The 27,517-nt window shown below is 42.3% G+C and overlaps 1 protein-coding gene across 1 annotated transcript in view; it reads right to left on the reverse strand.

Moving 5' to 3' along the window:
* Positions 1 to 3,505: 3,505 nt before the first annotated feature.
* Positions 3,506 to 27,517, reverse strand: part of klf7a (Kruppel-like factor 7a) — a 51,544-nt gene continuing 27,532 nt past the window's right edge. The window contains exons 3-5 of the mRNA XM_005457993.4: positions 24,107 to 24,734; positions 14,989 to 15,112; positions 3,506 to 8,742 (exon numbers count right to left, since the gene is read on the reverse strand). Coding sequence (XP_005458050.1) covers positions 8,691 to 8,742; positions 14,989 to 15,112; positions 24,107 to 24,734 — 804 coding nt within the window. The 3' untranslated portion in view covers positions 3,506 to 8,690. The remainder of the gene's footprint in view (positions 8,743 to 14,988; positions 15,113 to 24,106; positions 24,735 to 27,517) is intronic.

The raw sequence follows: 27,517 nt of genomic DNA on the forward strand, positions 1-27,517 counted from the left end.
ACAGGGTGAGGGGACAGGGTGAGTGAATACACATAATCAAGGATTCAGCAGCTCTGTTTATCAACTCAGTTTTCCTATTATTCAGATTATTCTGCTTGGCATCCCTGGTGTAATTAGCTGGATAACAAATCCACTTCTTTCCACACTGTGTCTGCATTAATTCCGTTGTATTCACTGAGTGTCAAGTGCTATCAGGGAAGCAGAAAATACATGGAATGGGTTGTTGTTTAATTTTGGATTTTCAATTCTAACTGTGTGATCTGACATGGTTTGGGGCTATTGTGAGCCATTTTTTTTAATGGTATTTCATCGGGTCCATCAGATTAGGCTCCAGTGTGAATCCCTTTCTTAGCCTCTAGCATGGCTTGAGGGATGATATGATATTTCTCCTGGTCAAGCCACCGCTTTGGTTCAGAAAGAGACATCTCAATAACTATTGGATGGATGCATTCGTGATCCACAGAGACTGAATCCTACTGGGTTTGTTGGCTCTCTTATTTTATATGCCAATATTACTCACACTTGAACAACCAAGAGTGTGAACAATCAAAATAACCTATTTGCCATAAGTCCAAACAGCTGACTGATCCTTCTTGAGCTGGTTGATTGCTTGCCTTGATTTTGTGTCTTGGTTTTGTTGACTTCAATATTTTGTGGAAATTTCAGGGACACTTTTTGTTTTGGACTGACACAAGATTGACAGGAAAACCCAGAAGTTGAGGGTTTTTTTGTTCAGTGAACTACTTGGGATTAGTAAAACATGAAGTGGATTTCATTTTTGCATTTATGAACGAACTGGGACTGAGTTGAAAGTTTTTTTTTGTGTGCGTGTGTATGGATTTATGAATATGAATATATTTTTGCAGTACTTGTTGAAAATGCCATTGGGCTTGATTCCATTTGATGTTCAGGTATTTTTCTTGACTTGTTTCAGGAATTAGACTGGCAGAAAGATAATCTTACATGTCAGACTAGGCTGGCATCCCAAGTCTATAAGACCCAAACCCAAGTAAACTGTCTCGCTGCTTTTTAAGAGACAACCAAGATTTCACTCAGTATTACATAGTCTTTAATGCTCCACAAGCTACAGACATTCACCAACAGATGTCTGTACAAAATCTTGCAGATCCAGTGGCCAGAGAAGACTCAGTAAAAGACCGTGGATAAGAACAAATCAGGAACCAACAGCCACAGATCTTTAGAAGAAAGTGGAGCTGGATTGGGCACACCTCAGAAAGCCTAACATCACTAGACATCACTAGGCAGGGCATGACCTGGAATCCACAGGGAAAAAAGAAGAATTAAAGTCCAAGGAACACATGGAACACTGACCCTCCGGGAGGGATTTGCAGGAGATCACCCATATTTGAGTGCACTAGCAGGGAGTTGTCAAGGTTTTACGCTACTCGTGGGGCAAAAGCTTAAGTTAGGCTAAGACAAGCCTTAAACAACAATAGTTGGGGTAATTTTTATAGGAAGAGGATTATGAATCTGGGGGCTTAATGTGCAAATCATCTGCGTATTTCTTGCTTTAGTCTTTCCAGACAGCCACTGTTGTCAGTGGCTTTAATATGGGGAGAACAATTTTGTGATTGTGGCTATGCCACTGCAAATTTTAGGCACCAGTACCAGGCTTTTATATGTTTTCCATCGACATGGTGTCGGTGCTATCTTGGAGAAATTTCTGCCTTCATGCAATTTAAGAAGCATCCCCAATTTTAGATTCTGAATAAAATGTTATGTAGTATTGCTTTGTATTATGTCATTTTATATGTGGTCTGCATCTATGAAGGTCTTGGTTTTATGGTAGCTATTCCCATATTCACTGATATCAGTAGCTCTGGTGTTGAATCAGTACGTTTTTAAACTTTTTCACGTACACAGTGCGGATGTAGGTGCATAGTTGGTTGTTTCTTGGTGCTTTTGACTGTCATTTTGACAGTTTGGGACTGAAAATTATGTAGTGTTACTATAAAAAAAATAGTAGTTAATTTGAAGAAAATTACTACCACCAGGATCTGTTCACTTTGTCTACAATCCCTCGGGAGTTTCTTGTCGTTGCACATAGCACCTAGGTACTACCTCCCATAGCCACTGACTTTGGTGGTTCCATTGTTATGGCCAACAGTTTTGTGTTACATTGCCATTACCAGCTTTCTGGCATTGACACCGGTGGTAGAAATGTGTTGTAACCAGTTCTACGTCTAAATCAGGAAACATGCAATTTAAGGCAATAGCACAACATCAGTGTAAAAAGGGGTGGAGGAAGTGGGACTTATGGCTTTGAGTGAAATGGCTTGGATTGCCAAGAAATCCAGTCATTCATGCTCCCCACAATAAGTAATAATGTAAATTTTTAATTTGTTTAACACCCATTACATTCTTGTTAGGCTCAGCTAAATGCTGCGAAAATCTCAACATCTTAGCCCTGCCAAGCTGCTACGGACATTTGCCGTAATTGAGAGTTAAATGCACCGAAAGAATTTTGCCCATTGCCCTACAACAATAACATTACCCTGTATGATGGTATGAATATATAGTGTGAATGTGGTTCTCTGCTCTTTTTCCTGCTAGAACACATTTGACCATTTAGCTCTGCTGTGAACTCACATACAACCTCATTTCCATCACGGGGAATGAAAATGACGATTGAAAGCCATTCAAGGGACGTGCGACCTTTATTGAAAAATGACTCTATCGTTTCTAATTTCATAATGTGTCTCTGCGATTGACATAGTAGGTATATTTAGGTAGATAATATGCAGCCTGTCTGTAATTAAAGATAAAAGAACATTAAGTTCGACAGATACATGTAAGCTTCTTGATGAGGGTGCCCATTTCAATTAGGGAGCATTAAATGAAACAAAAAACCTTATGGGAGTTTCTCACTGCCAGACCCAAGGAGAATTAATACGCTGCATAGGGCCATTTACCAGGGAGTAATTACTCCTTAATTAGCCATTAGTTATTCGATTAGCCTTTTATCAGCTAGTCATGGTCAAAAGGCAGGAATAGCAGATAAGTCATCACCTTGGTTGGTACCAGATATAATTAACATGCTGCAGCTTCCTCGGAGGGAGACAACGAGAGTGTGCATTGAGGCAAAGTAAAGGTATTCTGGCCCATTTCCCGTGTTTGATCAAAAGAAACGATACATCAGAGCCCTTTTTACTCTTCCAAGGGTGGTTTGCTGCAAATAGCAGAAATAGGAGGATGTAAATGAAATTACCTGCCCACTTTTACTGAGCTGGTTTGTACATTTAACTGCAGCAAACCCAAATCACTCGGTCCATGTGAGTGCTCTGGTCGGGCAGAAGAAAAAGCGAAAGGGTATGCGGAACGTCCTCTAGGAGCGTATTGTTAACAATCTGAATGGCTCTGTGATTGAGACTTGATAAGAAATCATAAAATATTCTATGTGAAGATGGATGATTAGGTGCATATTGTTACAGGATGAAACTGCCATTAACAGACCAGCCAAGAACCATGAATACTCCATGCCAAACTGCTTCTACCATTTATTACACATAATTACATTCTTAAATAAAAACGATTCACCGAACAGTTCCTTGCATAGAGATATTACAATACCAATTTAAAAAAGGAATTATGAAACAAACCGGTAACAAAAATAAATCTTTCTCATTTTTCCATAATAAAGAACATTATCGTACCCATACATCATAATATACAAATGATAAATTTGAAACACTTTTTACAGAGAAAGAAAAGGAGAAAGAGAACAGAGGAGAAAAAATAGAAGGGAGGTGGAGGTGGAACGGTGGTGGTTGGGAGGCAGGTGGTGGTGGGGGGGGGGGTCGGACAGAGGAGAGGAGTTGAAAGGGATCATATCTGAGAAAATGGAAGGAAGGGGGTAGGGAGGGAAAGAGGAGGAGGGGGAGGAGGAAGAGGGGGAAGTGATGAGAGAATGCTGGTAGAAAAACGGGGGTGTGTTTGATTTAAAATTCAGACCTGGTGGAAACAGAAGTGGTGTCACACATAGTAATGCGTGTGCACCCCCCTCTGCTGAGAGCAAGAGCTGCAGTCTGGATCTCCGACTCTCACAAGGTGTAGGAAAAACCCACAAGGAGAGCGCAGGATAGGTGTTTGTGTCTGTGTGTGTGTGTTTTTGTGAGTGCGTGGATTCGAGATGTGCTTGTACATATTTGCGCATTTATGGATGCGTCCGAGCGTGTCTGCAGGCATGCGGCTTGTGTAGGTTTGTCTGCACATCTGCAATGTATGTGAATCCGTGAAGCGTGTATGCATGTACCTTTTGTGCTAAAAAAAACCGGCTACTATACAGACTTTTGTGACCAGTGTTTCATCGCCGAGGGGTCGTCGTGTGAAGAGTGGTACACAAGCAGACAGAAAACAGCAGATATGCAAGTGAGCTTTCCAAAAAATTCAGAGTGCAAATACAAACGGACGAAGAAAAACACAGGCACGGCAGAATTAACAATCATTCATTAAGATGACACAGAACTGAACCGCATCCTCAGAGACGACATGAAACGACCTTTCCAAGAAAACACATTCACTTTTGAAATCCCAGTTCTCGAGTTCCCGGCAGATACATGAAGAGAAAAATTGTTTCTGTCAGCTCACAACAAGAGTCAGGCAAAATTTTAAACTGTCCTGTCATTGGGATCCATATCTTTAAACTCTTAAAATTTCAGTCCAAAATGTTCCGCTATCCTTGAATGGTAAGGAGCGTGAACACACAACCCCCCCCCCCCCCCCCAAACCAAACAAAATAAAAATCTAAGAATAAATAAAAAATCCCCCTTTTCCCACTCATTTGCAACAGTTCACTTCAACAGGAGCGTACCCTGTTGAAATACTCAAATACGCACAAGTAGAGCTGCCATCGATGATACAATTTTAACCCACAGGTTAAACTTGAATTCTTCATTTCATCTTCACATGAGGAGAGAAGCTAAGCAGGAAAAACTTGGGTCTGATAGCCTGGTACAAAGTGAAAGACTTCCAAATCATCATTTCCAAATCTAAAATGCTTCCAGTATTCATCATTTCCTAATCTGTGTCTCAATTCCGATACTTATGTTAGTAATTTTCCATGCATGAAGAGAAACTGACATTCTGCTAGTTAAGTGACGACGTATCAACCCTGTTTCCAGGTCCAAGCATTTACTGCATTGTCTCAGGCTGTAATGCTTTGTGCTGTGTTTTAGTTAATAGAAAAAAAAGCTGGTTTTAAATTTTTTTTATTAGAAATATTCATGTGCATCATGTCTTTAAGCTCCGTTTTTAAAAGCTCATTATGTGCACTATAACCCAAAGAATCACTCTTAGTCTAGCTCAGATTTCAGTGACTATATTAAGCTTAAGACCATGACTTTTTTTTGTTTTTTCAGCTAAACTGCACAGCAAAAAAAATAACTAACCTCGAGCTGTGGACAGCTTCTCGTCTTCTTCCTTGACACGGAGAACAGTTTAAATCCGTCATCTTCCCTGTGCTATTGTGTTTATATTAGCTATAGCTCTGCAGCTAGCCACCAGGTAGCACTTATTATGTGCAAATATCCATTTATCCCATTAGTCAAATGTCTTTAACTCTCCAAACATTGCTACTATTTAGTGTTCCATCTTTGTTGTTGTCCAAAGGTATAGCATTGTTGTCTTTTTATTTATTTATTAATTTTAGAATACTTCAGTTAGAGCATGTTATATGTAGTCAGCTAACTTCCTGCTAACATCTAACCCTGCTAAAGTTACTAGCTCCTCTTTTCATGGATGGCTGGACATGAATCTTTATTGTTACACTTGAAAGAACAGCCATAGTAATCATTTTTATTGGAGCTGAAAGAATTTCAACTGTTTAAAAGGTGCCTTGGTGTTTTGGGAACCGAAGGAGCGTTTAGACCTGGAATTGGCTAATAATGTCGGACTTAACAAGTGGATAGCAGCATTTTACCATGCCTCACTTAGCTAATGGATTTTCCTCAAGGAACACGCCTGCAAACAGCAAGTATGGAAGTATGCAAGTTGAGACACAGCTAAATACTAATAGTAGTTTCAATCTGGAAGGCTTGTGAAAAATTTTGGCCTCCTTAAAATTAAGTGGTCAGTCTCTTTTGTCTTTGCAAATGGACCTTGCAAAGACAGGAGAGAGAAAAAACAAGTTATCTGACAGGTATTTGCTGAAGAACAAATAAACGTCAGACTTGCTTCCACATTTAGAATAAGTTCACTATGTAAAGACGTTATTGATGCTGTATCTACCTTCAGAGCCATTACTATATCGTGTCTAGAAAATATTGAGCTAGACTGCACTAATGCACAAACTGTTATGTGCCTCCGGTGTAACACAGTAAAGTAAATGTTGTGTCTTTCATTCTAAAATGCAAACAGATGCAGGTTAACTTTTGCTTCAAAGCAAAGCACACAAATTAAAGTCTTAAAATAAAGAATTTACGCTTTGACGCAGCTGTCCTCAGTAAAGTTTCGTCAGTATCTTCACAGTCTACTTTTGTTCAAGCTCTCTTCTATATTTGTGTGTGCTTGAGATGAGCCTGTGTTTACCTTCATCTGCGACACGAAGATGTTTATGACCTTTTTATCAGTCTTGGTTGTATCTAAGTAAAGTCAGGTCACACAGGACAGATGATAATTCCAGTTTTCTCAGAGTGAATGTATGTGTCTCTTTGTGCGTGTGGGTTTCACTCCGCTGCAGTTTTGTGAGCTGATGGGGCAGTTATCATTGCTGACTGAGCAGATCCCATCCTCCCCTAACACACTCCAGACCCACTGGAAATCCATACTCATGACCTCTCAGTGGTCCAGTAAAAGTTACCAGGTGTGGCTAGCTAGTTTTCCAAATCCCATTGTTCATTTTAAAAGTAAAAAAGTATAAATACAAATGGTGCCTTGTATGATCTTACCAACCACACTTCTGGGCCCAGCAACATGTTTAGACTTGCAATAGATACATTCACGCTGATTTGCTCTGAGAAGAGCCACCCAGTTCATTAAATTTGTTTCTTCCAAAAAGTTCTTCTTTGTCTGGCAGAGTAGAAATCTGCATTCAGTCCTACATGTTGATCGGGAATGTCTTTTGATCTGCATAGGGCCATGTTTAAAGAGCTGTTAAATGGTGCTTTTTTAAAAATTATTTGTTTCCGAAAAGGCTGTCTAAGAGCTGCTAAATTGGAAAAAGTAGTATGCAAGGATGGTATGAAAAGGGCAGAACCTAGTGGCTAGTTAGTTGCCAATCACTCTCAAGTGCCAAAGAGATCATTTTGGGCATCTACTGCAGAGTTTTTTATTTTTTTTATTTAATTGTTTTTTGTCTGCCAGTGAATTCTCCAACGCTGTCTTTTTTAACTGTTTTTTTTTTCTTCAAACAAACAGGAGAACTATTTCCTAGAAATAAAATAGCCTTTACGTACATAGTGATTTTTGTTTGTGTTCGGTGTGCTATCGCAGCTAGCTAGCTGCTTCAACTTGTGCATTTGGCTGTCCATGCTCATTTGGCACGTGAAAGCCAGCATTTGTTGAGTCCCTAATTAATTCCCGGTTCAAGACAGTGGATACATTTTTACAAAAGTTTGCCAACAGAGTCAATTGTGCAACAGTTTTTTGACAACAACTCATTAGTGCTAAGATCCCAGAGAGGAAAAACACTCCTAAGAGCCATCTCGCATCTCTTGAACCACTCAGTTCCAGCTGATGTTCTAGGAGTCTTTCCCAGTGTAGGTAAGTTAGCCTTGCCTAGTCGTAACCGGTAAAAGAAGTTCATAGAGCAAGCTAACCGCCTACATGACCTCAGTCAGTCTTCACAGCACATCAGTGGGACACACTTCCATTTTCAAGTCTTCGAAATCTAATGAAACGCTCCATTCAAGCAAGTGCTCATATGCCATGAAGTCATAGGGATTTATGAATGGATCCAGTTGGCAGATAAGACAGACGTTTGATGAAAACTGTCAAATATTTGTTGGATATATAAGAAATGGTGAATTCTAAAGGGTGTGGCGAGTACTGAGGGAGTGAAAGTCAGCCTTCGCGCTTGCTTGGCTGAACTGCTATTGAAAATGAAGTCTTCTTTTCAAATATATGTGTTGTAACAGTAGTACTCATCGCAGTACAACAGAGTTACAGTACAACTGGTCCAGTTTGGCATTGGTGTCCTAGCTGGCATGTGGAGCACTGCTGCATGAACAGGGCTGGAAGCATTTCACAGAGGGACCACAGCAAGGCAAAGACTGCAAAGGGTGAGAAATAAAAAGCTGCCAACTACAAGCACGTGGCCTGTCGCTCATCATGTGACATCCCCTCTGAGACACATATGAAGGGTGGGATGGAGCGTCTGTATAGTCCACGCGACAACACAGGGGAGTTGGGGGGGGGGGGGGGGCGGTTGTGAGGTGAAGATGTGTCACCGTGGAATCATGGACCAACTGGTCGTGCACAGATTGACAGAGCCACTTAGGATCAGTTTGTCTGTCTGCCTGTATTTCTGTCTGTAGTCCCTGTGTGGTTTCCATTTCTCCAGTCGAGAAAGACCAGATCTTGTGTTTTCTTTTTTTTTTTCAATCTGTCCTGCCGTCTCTCTCTGAAATCCAAGGTGTTATTTTTCTGCAGACGTTCCCTCTCTTTCTTCCACTCTGCCTCCATCCTTTTCCTCTCTCTTTCATCCACTCTCCCGCTGACCTCTCCCGAATTTCTCAGATGTGCCTCTTCATGTGTAGCGCCAAGTGATCCGACCGCGAGAAACACCTGCAACCAAAGAGAGAGAAACAGAGAACAGCTTGTTAGCTCGTTACCAATGCAAGGGGAAGAAGTTTGTTTTGTCGTTTGAGCTAAATGTTGCTGTTAGCTAGTGAGTGCTGAGCCACTAATGCACATGCAATTAGTATATGTGTAACTAATTCATAATCAGCATTTTCAGCAGCACTCCTAATGACTTCAGCTGCGCCATGAATAACTAGAGAGCCCGCAGATGGATCTGTTGAAACAGTGTGGTGGTGGTGGTAGAGGTGGGGAGGAGGAGCAGCATGCAAAACATGTGCTGTAAAACGATAGCTAAATTAGATGAATCGAAGCCTCTCATTTGAAATCAGGCTTGTAGAATTGCTGGGGCGTAGCTGCACAGTGAAAAATGGAATTGCTCTGGAAGTACATCGGCCTATTTTTTTTATTTTTTTCCGAGAGGGTTTTAAAAATAATCTTTACAAATGATCATTTCAACCTGATTGCCACAAACTGACATAATATATGCTTTCAGCTGGTGTTTTGTTTATGCCACACTTGCTTACATACAGATGCAGCCATTATGAGACCTACTTTTTCATCTCCAGATCAACAGCGTTTCTATGGCATGCTCGCTGAACTAACACTACAGCTCCGTTCCCCAGAGAAGCAGTGCTTTCCAAAAAGAAAGTGTTGCTTTCTTTTAGATAATTGGGAGTTGGATGTTTTGCTGATTAGTGTGTGAGAAATATTTTGGATGGAGGCGGAGGCTGGTTTAGAGTTGAGTAAAGTGGATAAATTTACTAATGCTGTGCAGAAAAAAGAAACAAACAGCTTCCAATTTGCAGTATTTTCCAAAGCTTCTAATGCTTTAGGAAGTATCTCTAAACAGAAGAAAGGCTAAGTTTAAGAAAATAGCTGCTGTTTTATGTCCCTTTGTTATGACAGAATAAATAACCACAGCACGCTAGTGTTAAAGTGCATCACTCCCAGCAGTTCCAGATGAGTATGACACTAAAGGTTCAAGGAAAATATTGAAAGTGTTTCATAGCTAACACACTCTTATTTATACAGCATTTTGACACCATCTACATATCAGACAAGCTGCAACCAGTTGAAGAAACATCACACGCATGGGCTGGATCTGACTGAAAAACCACTGCATGACCATCTGTTAACAAGTTTTCAAACAGAAGGTAGCTACATCTTAAAGAATAACCTGGAACCATAATTAAAATCAGAGTATCCATGTTGTAGTATCTCTTCTTGCTCAAGTTATAAGTTTTGTTGCTATTGGTTTGCTATATTGCACAAACTAATGAGAATTAAAATCTACTGATAAAAAGTTCCCATAAAATGACCAATATGACCTTGATGATGAGCATGATTTGGATTAAGAATCCTTAGGTCAGGGGTGGCTAGTTAAATTTCCCAAGGGGCCACATGAGAAACTAGGACTGTTGCGGAGGGCCGGACCACACCAATAGGTTTTTAGAGAGATAAATTTAATGTGGAGCAGAATTTTGTTCAGCTCATTGATGCGGGCCTCCACAACAGTCCCAGTTTCTAATGCTTACCCTCGTCTTAGATGAGCACTCCATAGAAGTTCACAAAAATCTGATGGATACCCAAGTAGTGATCATTTTAAAAATGAAAGTGCTCATAAAATAACCAATATGACATTGACCTTGAGCAGAATTTGGGTGAGGCCCCCTTCAATCAATTAATTTTCCCAAGAGGCAACGTGAGAACCTGGGACTGTTGTGGAGGGTCGTGCCCACAAGCTTATAAAGAGATCAGATTAATACTGACAACAGTCCCAGTTTTTAATGTGGCCCACTGGGGAAATTAATTGTCCACCTATGCCTTATTAAAAAAAACCCCAAAAAACATGCACACAATGATCATCTAAAATCTGACACCTCTCTAGGAGAATTAGCAATTGTTTTGAACACAGGTACAGAAAAATGATGGATGCCTCATCATTACATAAGCCCATCGGTTTTATGACCAAATGAGTTAAAAATGACAGCAATGCTGTCCAGAATAAGACTTGATACTAGAGACTACAAACACATGAAAGAAGTGTTTACTGAGGTAATAAATCAAGTAAGAAGCAGGGCAGTTTTCCCAAAGACTATCCAGTGTGATTCCTATTTGCCATTAGAGACGTCGCCTCTAAATATTAGTCAGAAGCCTTTTGTGGTTTATGATAATATTTTAGCCATGAATGTGAGGTAACTTAACCTTAACTGTTAATTTAATAACTTTTATAGCTCAATCGTAACATACCATAGTCTTTCTTTGAACACAGAGTCTAACATTCATCACTCCATGCCTTCATGTCATGAATTTCTAGAAGATGTTCCTTTCCTACCTTGTTTTTTTTTTTTGACACAGGTTTCAGATTGGCTCTTTCCACTGAGACAGAGGGAACTGTCTAACACGTCTTGATGAATCAGTGTTTGGCCAAGAGAGGGAGTCACATGTGATGAGCCACCAGTCATCCGTCTTACTGTCATACCTGTGTGTGTGTGTTACTGTCTTTGTGCGCACGAGTGTGTGCACCCGTACAAACACATGTGGGATAAATGAACGGCTCAGAAGACATTCATGGGTGTTCTGTGTGTGTGTGTATGTGTGTGTGTGTGTCACTGTGAGTGTGTTCGCTGAGACAGATGGTAAAGTATGAGTCACGACTCGGGGGCACGACACCAGCTGGCACACCGTAGGTCTGCCTCCTGCTTCCCTCATCCCCCAACTTCCCCCATCCTCAATCTTCCACCCTGACTTTTTTCTGTCTCCCCTGTTTCCCCTCTTCCTTCATCTCAGCAGGGTGTGTGTGCACTTGTGTGTGTGTGTTAGGCTGGAGGGGTTGGACATCCTGTGACACATGACAGAGGTGGGCCCAAATTAGGGATGTGCCTGTAGGGGGGTCTGGTAGCGGGGGAAGGTGGGAAATCAGGGGGGAGGGATACTGTATTTACAGTCTCTCCAGCTGAGACCTGATTAAGTTGACACTGCATGGCCCTCTGCCCCCTGACACACACACACACATATGCATACACACTTTTCAATAGGCATCAAGGCAAAGTACCTTAGGTGAGGAGGGAATTTCTTTTTGTCCTTTCATAATGAACCTATGCATGATTCAAGAAGTCATATATTCAATAACACCCTGCACTGTGATCAGTTTTGAAACTGTCAAAAAAGACTGCACTGTCCTTTAAAAGACACACACTGTGTTTTGCTCGCAGCGGTTTTTGACAATAGATGACATCTTTATTCCCTAATTTCTAGCTCCATGAATAATTAAATGCCATTGCATGTAATTTACAGAAAAGAAGAAAAATGATTGATTAAAACAAGGCTGTCAGCACAATGTAAAAGATACAATTACAAGAATAATTTGGGTGAAGACAAATGTAAGTGAAACAAATGAAAGAACGACAACAAATGTAAGTAAAACATGCAAGTAAATACAAGCAAAACACACAAACAAATGTAAGTTAAAAACAAGTAAATATGAAGATAAATGTAAGTAAACACGTAAGTAAAAGTAAATAAAAGTATTTTATAGAAAACATAGCCGTATGTTAATGGCAAATGAAAGAAACTTGCCTGTTAAATTACAATAAGGCACTGGAGAGAAGCTTAAGCAGGATTAAAATGTTATTTTACAGTGTGCCCGTTGTAACTACGACAGCAGTTCCTTTTTAATGTAAAAACAATCCAGTGCTGTACTGTGAAATATGAGCTTTACAGGATAATACTGCTGTTTGGTTGCTATTATGGAGCTATTTTGGTGTTCCTGCTAGGATCTCCATAAAATGGTTTACTACCGTAAAATATAACTGCATGTTCTCACTCACATACCCAAGTATATATGTACAAAAAAAAGCTACAAAAGTCACCAAAAAGCCTCTGTATAGCAGAGGAAGCACATTTTAAGGCGGCATTTACCTTGCAGGCACTACTATATATATTAAGAGTTTTTCTTCTATAGCGCAATAACAAAAGGAACCTTTTAAATTTCCTTTTGTGTGTGTGATGAAATCCTTTAAAAAGACCCTTTTTATCATGGGATGCCTTGCTGGATCGTGGTAGCTCCTGTAGACAATATTGCTCAGAGATCCCAGAGGTGTCAGCGAGGGCCAGATCACAGACAGACAGCAGGGTGTAATTAAAATAGGAGTAAACATTTTTGTGTCGGCAGCAAGCTGATCATTGAAAAAGCGAATAATTGCCTTTAAATGTTTGATTTTTTTTTTGGTCAGTGGAACCAGATTTAAAGAGCCATTTCCCTTTGCTTCATAATTAAACAGAAGCCAAGGTGCCTAATTAGGAAGAGTCACAGTCAAATTATAACAGATCACCTCTTTCCAGTGACAGTCAAGGGTGTAAAGGTGCATGACTTTGAGATCCATATGATGTTTGATTTAAAACAGCAAACAAAACATTATATATGATCTGCAAAGTCTTTAATGGAAATAGTCCATCATAACTATCATAAAAAAACAATTACTGTTAAAATGTTAACTAACAAAAAAGCGGTAATTAACAGTGTTTCACAACTGTTTCAATTATTGGTTTATAAACAATATGGGAGCATTATCTGTTTATTATCAAACTATTATTGGAAATACTTGTTAAAAACTAAATATGCAGGAAGTTGTTAGGGTATAAATCACCTGGAGACTGTAGTTTGTGTATTTAGGCATCAAACTTAGGTAGGTTTAGGAAAAGGTTGCGATTTGGTTTAAAACACACTCATTTGCAACATTAAATGTGCACATTTAAAAAATGTCACTTAAAGATTCAATCTAATTGTTTTCCTTTTGTTCTGGCTCTCTCTGCTCTCTTCTCTTTCCCCTAACCCCCGACCCGTTGCAGAGCATGCTCCTCCATGAGCATAGTTCTGTTGGAGGTTCCTTCCTATTAAAATGGTGGTTTTCCTCTCCACTTTCTCCAAGTGCTTGTTCATTAGAGGTCCTGTAATTGTTTGGATTCCTTTGGGATTCCTAGTTACATAAATAAACCATAAATTATGGCATTACTATTGATTTATATATTTTTTCTGTTTATTGTTAAAATAACTATTAGTTAAAGTTAATTAACTACAAATTTTAAATTCATTAGTTGTTTTTGTTTTTGTGTGGTAAACTTCTCGGATGCTCAGCTTGCTCTGGACTTTTCAGGTGACAGGGATTATCGAGTTCACCGGAGAGCTTGCCCAATCACTGGGCCAGCCTGGGGCTTTATTTCCAGTAACCCACACACACACTTACACCTGTATTTAGGGTTATGGTGGCTTTAGCAATTCCCCAAATACATTTCCCCCCCTGTAAACATCTAAAAATCTACAAATTCAACCAACTTACAATGTTTAAACTAAAGTCAGTGACTGTTGAGATTAATGACTGTATATAAAAGATAGCCATGACATCACCCAATGGCCAGAGAAGTCCAGACTCAAGTTTTTTTTTGTCATTTTTAAGTTTCAAACTGAATGTCAAAAGCAAGGGGTGCACAAGCCTACCCTACCTAACCTACCCTAGCGTACCCGGCATAGCCTTTTGTACCTTTAAGTACATTGGCATCATGTGTTAAATAAAACTCTAAGCTAACAATCGAGACCCTAACCTAAGTGTATAAGAAATGAGAAATGTGCATAAATTGCCAGATTTCTGTACAGTCAGAGGAGTGACCCCCAGCTGGGCAATAAAAAGAGCAAAGATTTAATGGACTATAGCACCAACTTCACCCTCAAAGGCTGTGTCTATCTTTTCTTTATTGCCAGTGTTTCTGATAATAAAGACAGTATTTATTTACTTAATACCCTGCAAATTAAATTAATATTCCAGGTTGTTAGGTGTTTCATTGCTAATGTTCTCTAAACTCATTTTACACCTCTGTCCCGCTTTGAATCCAAATCAAGACCATGTATCATCATGTGTGAAGAGTCACTATTAATATGCTGCACCGTCCCTAATGTGGGTCTAGAGCTGAAACACTGAGCTCAACTCGCTCAAACACTGAGCGAGTTGGGTCTTGGAGCGCACATTAGTAATCCTGCCAACACACTTTTAAACTGGGTCAGTACCAAAACACATTTCGGGGTGTGTAACCAGCATCTTGTCTTCACTACACCAAACACAATGTTAAAACACAGCCTGCTGTGCTTGTGGAAGTACTTCAAATAGCGCTCGGATAAAAAGGCGAAGAAAAACATATAAGACACGGGGAAGGAGGGAGAGGCGTGTTTTGACAGACCTGTCACAGTGGTTGCACTTAAAAGGCTTGGCGCCGGTGTGTTTGCGGTAGTGCCTCGTCAGCTCGTCGCTCCGGGCGAATCGCCACTCGCAGCCCTCCCACGAGCACTTGTATGGCTTCTCACCTAGGGGGTAAAAAAAAAGCACACGTGAGCACCTGTTTGATCGCTCATACACCAATCACACGCTTATTTGTTGTTCTGCACCCATGCAAAAAGCTCTTTGCCGCTAACCCTTTATCTTCCTGTTTGATATTGGCAGAGCTTTTATTTTAATGAGTGTGTCCTGTATATTGTGGGTGCATGTTAGCTTCCGTCTGATAAAGATCCCTGTGCCTCCTGTCACCATTTCCTTTTTTAGGGACTGTAAAGAGAGCAATGCGATGAGATGGAGAAGCTCCCACTGGTCTCCAATCTTGCTGAACATGCAGAAGAGGAGTGGAGGGTTGAGAGAGAAGAGGTGGAGAGGGAGGGAGGGGTGAGGATTAGAGGCAAGGTGGATGAGAGACTGAGAGGAGGAGGTGAGATGAGACCAGGGGAGGGAAAAGTAGAGTAGGAGAGAAGTGTTGCAGAAGTGGATTAAGGCAAAAGAGGCTGCAGATATGCTGGTAGGGAAGGAGGGGGTAGTGATAATTAGGCCAGACACATAATGGCAAGGAGGCCACAATCCGCCAGCTGCGTCCAACTCCGAAGATGTCACCTGCATCAGTCACATCCCATCTGGACTGGTGCTCGTGGCTGACCAGCTCTGCTCGAGTGCTTTCACCACGACTACTGGCTTAATTCATTGAATGCGATTATCCAAAGGGACAAAATCAATAGATCAACTGCTCTGTCAAAACTGCAATGAGAGCTTGTGTAAAGTAAGGAGGGGCCACGTCTGTGAGCCAGATGTGGGAGATATTCACATAGTATTTCAGGCAGGATCTAAAATAATCAATCATTTATTCTTTATTTCTTTTTTTTTCAATTTTTTAAAAAGTGATAAACCATGTATATAAGCTGATTTTGGCTGTAGCGTACACCATCTCCTCCTTAATGGGTGGGCCAATCTCAATGACACTTTGCATGAGGATCGTCTCACATACATGAATTATTAACATTTATTAACATTATTTTTATATTTACATAAACTCCAATTTTTTGTATTTTTATCTAATTTGCTAATTTCATTACCCCCCTGCCAACAGCGAGCTTCGATTGCAGGTCAGCTAAGAGGGAACTTGAATGGTGTAACTCTCTGTGTTGTAATTTCAGTGGATCTGGTTCACCTGTGTCAGTTATTCTATTCAGTGTAGTTCTTTTGGATATTTAAGTCACCAAGTCACCAGGATGACTCTTTCTAGGCCACCAGTTTCGTCTGTGGTTTAAATGTAAGTTTATATCCGTCTACTGAGTCTATCAGTCAATTTGGTTTATTCTCATTTATTACCTAACCCTTTTTGGCTCCCCTGGACCTGTTTTGTTTCTAGGATCAGGAATTACACACAATATCCCCACAATTGGCCAAGACTACAACAATCTGGATTAATAGATAGGACTGCAGAACAGAGGCAAAACATATGTATGTATATCTATCTATCTATCTATCTATATATATATCTATATCTGCATATATATATATATATATATATGTATAACTACTCGATTTTGTGGTGAACTGTCTCTTTAACAAAAAACTGTAGAGTTTAAAGTGCTTTTGGTCTAGATCCAGAAATTAGTCTTGTCCCCTTCCATCCCAGAGCTGCAGGTTTGGGCCATCCGACTCCGGCCAATGAAATTCCCGGGAGGCAGGAATGCCTGAATGCGTTGCCTAGCAATGGGATCAAGGGGGGTGGGGTGTATCTGTGTGTGAGTGTGTGTGGAAGAGAGACGTGGGGTGGGTAGGGGGTATGTGGTGAAACATGAGGAGGCAGTGCAGCTGGCTGGATCTGGCAACGGCACGCCGCCATGCCACCGGCCAATTACTGAGCACGCTGGCAGAGCACGGAGGCAGTTGCCTAGCGACGGTAGCCGTAGAGCTGTACAGGGCAAGAGGCGGGGGGAGGAGCGGGGCTGAGGGGGCGATGATGGTGGTGGTGGTGGAAGTAGTAGTGGTGGTGCAGGAGGAGGGGGGCACTAAGAGACCAGAGCCTGCAGCAGTACATAACCACTCAGCTACCGACTCCTCCAACGATACACTGCCTCCGTTGCCTAGCAACACCCCCCCCCCATACAAAAAAAATCCACCCTCCTCCGCTCTCTCTCAAGATGCCCAAACAGTGAAGTAGAGCAGGTACACACTCGCCTCTGCAAACAGACACCGGACTGGAAATGCTACTTGTAAAAACACACAGTCCGACTGATTGACAGTTTTAAACGGCCATCAGTAACCTAATCCACTGGATTAGCCTGAACCCAGCAGCATAATCTGATTACCTTCTGTTACTTTTGGATTACTTTGCCTGTATAATGTAGATTATTGAGCTAAGTGGATTATTGTTATGATTTAAAGAATCAGGATTGTGAACAGTTGCACGCTGCTGTTTAAAACAATTATTTATTCCGAATGATTTAATAAAATCCACCATTAACCGGCACTTCTCCCTTTTCATTTCAGGGAAGAAATGCATACAATCAAAATGCTCCACCCCCTCCTCCCTCCATCTTTAAAAATGCTTTTTTAATTTAAAATAATCAAATGAGCGCTCACATATTTCTCATCCATAATCTGATAACTGGGTGTTTCCTGAGTCACCGTAATCCCATTAGGCGTAATCTGTTACTTCCGAACGCTCAAACACGCGCACCCATGCGCGCGTTCTCTCCAGCCTCTCAGGTGCCAGTGGTGAAGTTAATTACATTGCCTCCATTAGCTGAAGCTGAAGCAGGGCATTTGAGTCTCAGAGGTCATTACAGAGGCTCTCGGAGAGGCGGCTTTATAGGCGCCAGCCCCGCAACCAGCACTGCTGGGCTCAGAGATGAGTGAGGGGAAGAGACAAAGATGAAATATGGAGGAAGTAATGGAGAATTGAAGTGCGTTAGTAAGAGACGTGAGGATGATGGGAAAGCATGGGATGAAGCCTTTTTTCATAAAAGGCTTAATAATTTCTAACACAGTGCCTGGCAGGTTTTAAAAAAAAAGGCACTTTAAGTTAGTTTTGTAGTTGATTGAAAAAATATTCTCACATATCCAAAGACACATTGTAATATTTTAAAAGAATAAGAGTGGAAAGAGCCTATTTGTGGTCGTAAAGGCCAAATGAGGTGCCATCATTCTCACAATAAATCATAACAGAGATGGCCTTACATCAAAATTATATGGTAGATAGAGTTATTACTGCAATCATGTCACTACTTGTGTTACAAAGGTTCTTCGGTTATTTGCACACCAGGCGGACACAAAGAAAAAAAAATAGTCTGACTTTGGAGTATTTGGGCTATAATCAGCTGATCCCATTTCTTGTGGGGGGGGGGGGGGGGGCAGTCTACAGTGGACATATGGGCTGTACTTTTATTTTTATTGCACAAGAGGACAAGAGCATGATGGTAAGTAAACCTGTAACCAGGACAGAAGCAAGCGTGTTATACACCCAACACAACTTCAGCTCTTTGCTAGCATCTGCAAAGACAAGCATGCTAACACAAAGCTAACAAAGGCAGTGATGAGGAGTCCAGCTTTTAGCCTCCATTTCTACCTGATCATGTTTCTACACTAAATGCTCCTTTTCAGACAGTTTTTTCTACTGTTTCCTTTGTATGATGTCACTTAGAGCTGATGCTCCTAATATGGTCATGTCAGGCACACAAGCCCCGCCTCACTGTTTTCAAGCTTTCTGTTTACAAAAGGCAGCCAATCAGAACAAAGTTAGAGTCCAGGAATTAAAAAAAAAATATATATATACATATAGCTAGATCCCCTTTAAAATCTATAAACTGGGATCTTCTCTAAATTGCACGTTGTACGCTAAAGAAACTGCAAACACAAACTGGTCAACATTTTGCATTTGGAATAACACATCAAATTGTTGAGCCCTGAAAAAACTAAAGTGGCAAAAGAGCAGAGTGACAGAATATGAGCCTGATAGAGAGGCAAACATGCAGAGAGAGACAGCGTACTGGCTAAAAGACTGAGACAGAATGAGAGGAGGAGAGAGCCAGAGAGGGAAAATGATGAGAAACACGAGAAAGAGCGAGAGAGCGAAAGCAGAATAACCCAACAGTCCTCGTGTTTTACCCTACCCAAAATCTAATTGTACCATTCCTTATCTCCCATAAGCCTATTCACAAAAAGCTCTACAGGGCACTGTCATTTCAACTCAGCCCGTCTAATTCCAGATTAAATCGTTGCCTTTTCTCCGTCGGTAATTTATGGAAATAACAACTAAGAAAAAGAGGATTTGAGTAATGACATCTTTAAACTTGTCAGGATAATGGCTCAGTGAATGGGGGAGCCCGTGGCACTGCTGTCTTTTTCTGAAGAGGGTCGCTCCACTGTACCTCCCCCATTCCTGTCTTCTGTCTTCATCCACTCTTTGTTTCACTCCACGTCGCTCTTCTCCTCTTTCTTCAGCTTTTGTGGCTTCCTTTGTCATCTTAAGTCGACATTTTCCCCGTTTATCATTCTACTTCCCGGTTTGAATAACAAGACAGATGTTCTTTTTTTACTGCTTTTATGTTAAAGCACCTTACGTGACACTGATAGGCTCCAAGGGGGAAGAGAGGAAGTGTGTTTTTAATGGTGCTATATGGCAGTTGTGGCACTGTCATTAAATCATTTTAATGTAAATTTTTCTTAATAATTTACAGGGGAGAGGGGGGGTGATAAAAAGAGGTTGCCACATTGATTTTTCTCTGTTTGTCTATTCAGGTGTGCAATGATAGACACTCCCAACAATTAGTCAATTAGACAAATAGTTAAAGAGAGGCAATTCAATTATAGTTGAAGTGATTTCTCAAGTCATAATATTAACTTAGCGCCATTATAAATAAATATAAACAGAGTGAAATATGAGGGTATTGTCTTGGTTTAATAACTATTAAATGGTTCATAAAATAGGTACATATTCACTGAGGATGCAAAGGACCAAGCTAGCTCCAGACACTATACAGCATCAGCACAGATGACTGACAGGTGAGCTCCTTTTCCTGCAGCCTTCTACAACTTCCCAAACAGTCAGCTGATTGGCACTGCAGCTCCAAACTTTTCTAGACATTACCCGAAAGGGGTCTTTAAGCAGGCAGCTCCATAGTGCAGTGTCTTTGTAATGTCTGTTTGATGAATCCACTGCTCATCATGTGTCCTTCCCCCTATACACGCTGTACCCGAGCAGCTCTATCGCCTAAACCACGCGGAGTATTTCCAACAGTGTGAACGCATCCGAGGCAGACTATTTCCTGCTGTGTGTTGCGCGTGAGAAAGGATCAAAATGATCCCAAACTAATTCTTCTAAAATGGTTTGAAGTTAATGTGGGAAAACAGCTTAAGACGTGTTTCTTAATACGTTGGTAATGAGTAAGCCATGCAGCCGCTGTTTTTGGAGGTTTTTTTTTTCCAAATTTCCAGAGGTTTGGACCTAAACTGTAACTATGGATCGGAATGCTCCATCTCAAAATTCAGAGATATCACAAGACAAATAAAGGTGCCCCCTCTGATATTTACTCTGTTAATTAACTGAGTTAAACACAAAATATAGTATGGATGTCAGATTACGGTACAGTACTGTGCAAAGTCTTGAGCCATTCCTAATTCTGCTATGGAAATGGCACAGCAGTGTATTGAAACATGTGCAAACATACATGTAAATACAATTTTAATGAGCTTGAAAGTCATGATTTGGTGTGACCACCTTTATTCTTCAGCACAGTCTGAACTCTCTTAGGCAGCTTTCTTGTCATTTCTTTAAGTAGTCTTCAGGAATAGTTCTCCAGGCTTCTTGAAGGACATTCAAAGCTCTTCTTTGGATGTTTCTGCCTTTTGTTCTGTTCTCTGTCAACATGATCCCACACTGCTTCAATAATGTTGAGGTCCGGGCTCTGGGGAGGCCAATCCATGACTGATAGCGCTCCACTGTGTGTTTTTCTATCCGGGATCCAGGTATGATTTTACTTTTAGACTTTCAGGCAAGCCAAGTAACAACAAAGAGTCTAAAGTTACAATTTAAAATTGGTTCTTTGCCAAGCTGTGTGTTGTGTGACACAACACTGGTTTGTCTCTTTAGTTCGCTGCTTTGTTTTATGTTTTAATGAGTCATAGGTCAGTGTTAAGTGGCTTAACAAACAAAAAACTCTCCTCTGAAAATGGTCAGGTACAAGGAGTGGACGGAAAATGAGTGGAGAACCAGGCAATGTCCAAAGAAAACCTGGAGAACTGTTGTTCAAGAGCACTTTAAAACATCAGAAGAAAGTCTGAATTCTTAGAAACAAAATCTAAAGAAATGAGCGTTGGCTCAAGACTTTTACGTCATGTTGTAGCATCACTGTGCTCAGGTTCCTATGGTCGGTTCAGCCTTCACATACATTTTAATATCAACCACTCCACACAGCTCTCTGGATTTCAGTTTCATTTAATTGAGACTTCTTGTGATTTGCTTGTATGGATTTTGTGACTGGACAGCACCAGTGGAACTGGTCCCCCATAGCTGGCCCAGTTGGCATGGAGTCTAATCACAAGGGTTGTAGACACACCACGCTGGGGGAATCAATGATGGCATGTCTGTGCAAATTTGTTCCAACACGGAGGGTGTGATGTTTTCATCATCTCTCACACTCAGATGATGACTTCTTTTCAAAGAGGCAAGCCAGAGCTGGTAAACAAGTCACACATAGCGTCTTCGCTGGACAGCTCTGGTGATCTGTCAACCAAGCAGTGGATAAATTTAGAAGGCGGGGGAGCAACCCAATCCAATTTGAGTCGCTGTAACTTCATTTACTATGATGGACGCTCTTCGCTGTACCTCCCGCGGTTAAAATAAATAAGGAAACAGCTATATGGCTACCTATCACATGTCAATATCCATCTCATTATACCGCTGAACGCCTCTCTCGGAGTGTGGGGGGTAGAGACCAGAACGAACAAAAATAACATTGCTCTCAGCTCGCCAACCAAAAGAAGACACACAGAAGAGCTCAAATAAGCTGCAAGTTAATAACAGCAATCTCTGACACACTGGAGAAAACGCTGAGATGGTTATCCCTCATGTCCTGCCTCATGGGATTATAATATAAAGTTACACTTGAAAAATATTTCCCTTGTTCTTAAAAATAATCCCATTACCAACCCTGGAAAAAAAAATCTGACAACTTCAGATTGAGAAACACTGACCTAGACTTATAGAACGCATAGAGGACGGCAGGGCCTGAAATAAACCGAGGAAATGGCAGCCTATCCAGGTCAATCCATCCATCACTGCGCACTTACTCAGACAGAGGACAGCTCCCTGACAGAGGTCTGAGTGGTTTGGGATTGAGATGGAGGAGCGGGAGAGTTATAGCTTCTGAACCCTCCCCCCTTCCTTCATGTGAAGAACCTTGACAAGGAGGACCTGCCCTGGTTTGGCTCAGAGAAGTACTTAAGCAGAAAGAGTGAGGATAAGAGGCGTGTTTTTTTTTTTTGCCTTTTTCTCAAATCATCACATTTTTATCTTTCATTTTTGATATTTCAATATGGCACAGACCCTGTTCTGTGATTACAGAGCTGCTGCTTCTTGCACATTCCTTATCGTTTCGTGTGCATTTTGTTCCAAGAATGTGTAGCAGGTGGATTTTCACTCTGTATTTTCAAGTGAGGTTATCTAAGAATTCAAAAACCCAAGAGGGTGGAAGCACGGACTGTGATAGACCGGAAGATTGTTACAGAACTGCCCGACATATTAAATGCACCTCCCCGAGTGGGCGAGGCTTCGAGACATCACTGGTAGAAGAAAAATGGTCAGACACAAAAAAAACCCTCAGTGCTCATCCAAAGACAAGAAAAGAGTCAGAGAAGAAAATACTCTTTGAATCCTGTTCTTTCATCTTCGGTGCCTGACACAGACGTACTGTCTGTGTCTCGCTCGGCGTGCAGCGGTCATTTAGCTTCAGGATTGAGCCATTTTAACCTGTCACCAACAATGAGCGTCAGTCAGTTTTATTACAGGTGGATGAAGGGGCTACCTCTGATTGTAGAGGTGCCCTCAGAGCTGCCGCGCTGAAAGCGGCTTACTAAAATCATATCTGAAAAGTGCCCCAACTATTCTGCTCAAATTCAGAATTGGGGTGTCAAGGTAACTATTTATTGGCAGTTATTGACAAGACATTTGAAAATGAAAACTTAATATTGTGTGACAATTTCACATACAGTATGACAAGACTATAAATACTTGTGTAGTAGTTCTAATAGTGGGAATCTGGCATTGTGCCCTAGCTATATGCAATACATATTTGATTGTGTATGAGTGATGCCATCTGCAAGGTATTTACTTGTGGAACATCTCTGTCCTCTTATTTTGAAAGTACAGTCACTACTAACCAGCTAGACTCAGGCCTTCCTGTGTCATGTTTCCATACCAAAAGGCTGGCTAGTCATTTTTGTGGCTCTAGACGTCCACAGCGAGATACAGGATGACTCTAAGAAGAACCTTCTCCTGTGCACCAAGCTTACAGAGGCTAGAGAACAAGGACTGCTGCCCATACCTGCTGTCCAGGGCACCATCAGCAGGATTAGAGACTCACTAGAGAGTAAACAAGTGTCAGGGGTGATTTGTGTCAGAAGGATAGCAGCACTTAAAAGAAAGGTTTACAGGATGGTAGTGAGACCTGCTATGATGGTTTGGAGATTGTGGTTCAGAGGCCGAACTGAAGATGCTAAGATTTTTATTGGGAGTGACCAGAATGGACAGGATTTGAAATTAGTACATCAGAGTTAAAGTTCAGGTTTAATCAAGGATGAGAAGGTTTGGAAATGTGCGGAGGAGGGATAATGGATATGTTGGACAAAGGATGCTGAAGATGAAGATGCCAGGCAGGAGCAAAAGAAAAAAAAGATTTGTGGATGTATCGAAGGACGGAGGAGGATGCTAGAAATGAAATGGAGGCATATGATGTGCTTGGGTGGCCCCTAAAGAGAGCAGATGAAAAAAGAAGAAGAAGAAGACTTCTTACCTGTATGTGTCCTCTGATGGGCCTTTAGGTGGGAGCTCTTGGTGTACACCTTTCTGCAGCCATTGAATTGGCAGCGGTGAATCCTCTTCTTGTTTTCTGGTAGCTCTCCAACCCCGATCACACATGCAGCCCCCTCATCTTCATCTTTCACCTGGACAGGAAGCGTGTGCCCCGCCACCAACCGGGCTGCGCTGAGCCCCACCTTCCTGGCTACCAGCTTCAAGGTGAGTGTCCCATCAGCCGAGGCCGTCAGCGTCTGGTTGGGTTTGACGAGGTGTCGGCCGAGTTCTGGTGATGACGGAGGTGTCAGGGAGGTGACGGCACTCAGCTGAGCCTGGTGGACCCCTTCCATGCCCTCTATATTTTCCACCCCTTGTCCTTTGGCTTTGAGGTCTCTCCTCACAGCGCCAGGGGAAGGGAAGTTCTTTCGAGTAGGGCAAAGGATCACCGGAGGTGGGCTCGGTGGTTCTGGGAGCCTCGGCAGGCTGGGGAGCAGGGTGTCTGACAGCTCCTCCTCTCCATCCTCCTTCATGTAGGCTGGAGTTAGGAGGCCATCCAAGTCTTGGTCAAAGAGCTCCGACAAACGCTTGGGCTCTGTCTGCAGATAGCGCTCCAATTCCAGGCAGGTCTACAGGAGGGAAAAAGTGGGAGAAAACACTCGGTTTAGATTCAACCCAGGCAAATTCACACATTCGGTCATTTGCACACCCTCGCTCTCAAATCCCACTTGACAATTTCAACAGCCCATCAGATCATCCGATATGCCTTTACATGCTGTGCAGAGAAAAACCTGCATGGTGCCATCCACTCACCCACACAGGCAACTGAGCAGCTCTGCCAGCTGTCACACACACACTCACACACACAGATAGCCACCAAGACAGCCAGGATTACCTGGCAACTCCAGCAAGACGGCTGATTAAACACTGATTGATTGCAACCGCTGTAGCACAGGAGGAGAAAAAAGAAAAAAAGGAGGCAACGGGGAAAGCAGGAGGAGAACTCCTAAACTGTACAGAACTCCTATCAAACAACATTTTATGGAGCTTTGACAAACCATGTGCGCACAGGCTTCCACTGAGCCAAGATAGGAAGATTTATTCAGCTGTAGTTATGGTCCGCTTCATCCCTATTACTCCAAACACCTCTCCCCGCGGAGGGCAAATAAAAGGCTGCATCCCAGATTTGTGCGAACTGGCATCCTGAGAAGTCTATTACTTTCCAACAAGCCGGCAAGGTTCTAGGAGGTAGAGCGAGCGAGCGGGCGACGGTGGGGTTGGGGGAGCAGGGGGGAGGAAAGAGACGCTCCATGTCCAAGGATGAAGCTATTACGTTTGAATGGCCGGCCCCAGTTTGAGCCGAGGGATCGTTGTGTTTTGCTTGTAGCCACTAACCCGTTTTGACAGCTGAGATGGAGGCTAGCAGCTCCACTGGGCGCGTGCAACTCGCCACTTCATTTGTGTGTAAATAGGCACTGACAGACAGAGCAGCTAGTTCCATTATCAGGAATAAGGTTGTGCAGACTGAACACATCAGAGACATTTACAATCTTACAGCAGCACCCACCCCACCACCACCATCACCACCCCTTTCCTTGTTTGCACCTTCTAAAAATAAAACTGCACGTTTTTTCTCCTGTTTCGAAGGTGAGGTGGAGGGGTGGGGGTGTTGCCGAGGGATTTCTCCTTTAAGTCATTTTCTTCCAGGAACAAAAAGAGATTTGGAGTTGTTGAGGGCTTTTTTTGTTCTTGACTGCTTACAGTATTTGCATACTGACATCAAATTAAAAAGCTGCTCTGGACCACATCTACAGCGAGAAGTGAAGATAATGCACCGTGTCTCCTCCCTAGACTGTACGCCTACATGTTGTTTTTGCTGTTTTTTTTTTTTTACCTGGTGATGGTTTTAAAAAAATATGTTCTTTCATGCACCGTCTGAGAGGTCTTTGCCGTTGATGGCTCCACTGAACGAGAAGGGAGACGTCCCGCTCACTGTTCTCTCTCTCTCTTTGGGAGCAAAATTTAATATTGAAGCTGTCGAGACGTGACGGGAGAAGCACCCGTCGGTCAGTGAGCTATAGAAAAAAACACAACCCTGCTCTGTTTACAGCATGGCCTCCAATACCTTCAGCCCATCCACCGATTGCCCCCCACCCAAAAAAATCAACCTGCTTTTCTTTTTACTTTTCTTTTTTTCCTCCTGCATTGTTGTCCCTTCCTTTCCCAAGGTGAGGACTAATTATCCACTAAAAACCATCCAGTTAAAAGGTACTTTATTCGGCAAAATGCTGAGGACTGCAAACCAAGGTGAGTGTGTGCGAGGCAGCGATAGTTCAAGGGAGCGGAAAAGAGGATAGAAATGGATAAGTGGAGAGCGGGGCTGAGGAAGGTGAAGAAGAAAAAGAAGAAGAGGAGGAAAAAGGAGAATGAAGGAGCGTGATGGTGGGGGGACAAGGTGGGAGAGTGAGACAGTGCGAGCGAAGGTCTTGACTTCATTTTCTCCGTGGGGGGTGAATCCTTTTTGGGAGTGTGACATTTGCCGTAACGGGATCCTGTCAGCGGGCGAGCCACAGGCCTCGCGCACGCAAGCACGGAGGGGAGGGTTCACGCACGATAAATGTTCGGTTACGACCCACGGCGAGGTGCCGGGGGTGTACTCCAGCGTTGTGTGCGTGTGCATGCCTGCATGTATAAGGTGTATGTGTGCAGAATGGGAAGACGTTAACCCTTGTACGGAGGATGAAAGCGGGCCCCAGGTGAGGCGGTGATGGGCAATACAAGCTTATCGTGGGCTCTTTCTTTGAATCTGTCTTTCTTTACTCCAATCACTCCATCAAGCCCCCCCCATCCCCCAACCTCCCCCAGGTGGTGACATTAACATTGTTAGAGAGAAGGTCATGCAGTTGATCAGCAGTTCCTCTGTGAAGTGGTGTGGGTGTATGTATGTGGCCGCATGTAATTATGCCAGTGTCTTGTGTGTGTGTGTGTGTGCGCACGCATAATTATTGCAAGCGCGCGTGTGTATAATTGCACTACCGTGTGTGTAATCATGCAGCTCTTGTACGCGTGTTTGTGTGAACACCTACGCACGTGCATAAACTGCTCGTTGCTGTTGTAGCCTAAAGTGAATGTGCAATTGGCATCTGTGTGCGTGAAATCAAGAGCCAAAGCATCCCACAACAGCCAGGATAAAGGAACACTCATGGCCTGCCTCGACTCCGTTTGGACAAACGCCGATCTGGAGAGACGGCATCAACTGGCTCTGCACAAAGCCAGGGTCCGTTTCCTAAAAGGCTTTCGGGATGATTCCTTCATGCGAGCCAAGATAAGCTGAGACAATCCAATGGCCGTTCCAGCAGCCCCGCCTCCTCCTCTACCTCCTCCTCCTCTTTCAAGCCGGTGGTTGGGTGAC

Source organism: Oreochromis niloticus, linkage group LG23 (assembly GCF_001858045.2).
Source record: "Oreochromis niloticus isolate F11D_XX linkage group LG23, O_niloticus_UMD_NMBU, whole genome shotgun sequence".
Taxonomy (NCBI): domain Eukaryota; kingdom Metazoa; phylum Chordata; class Actinopteri; order Cichliformes; family Cichlidae; genus Oreochromis; species Oreochromis niloticus.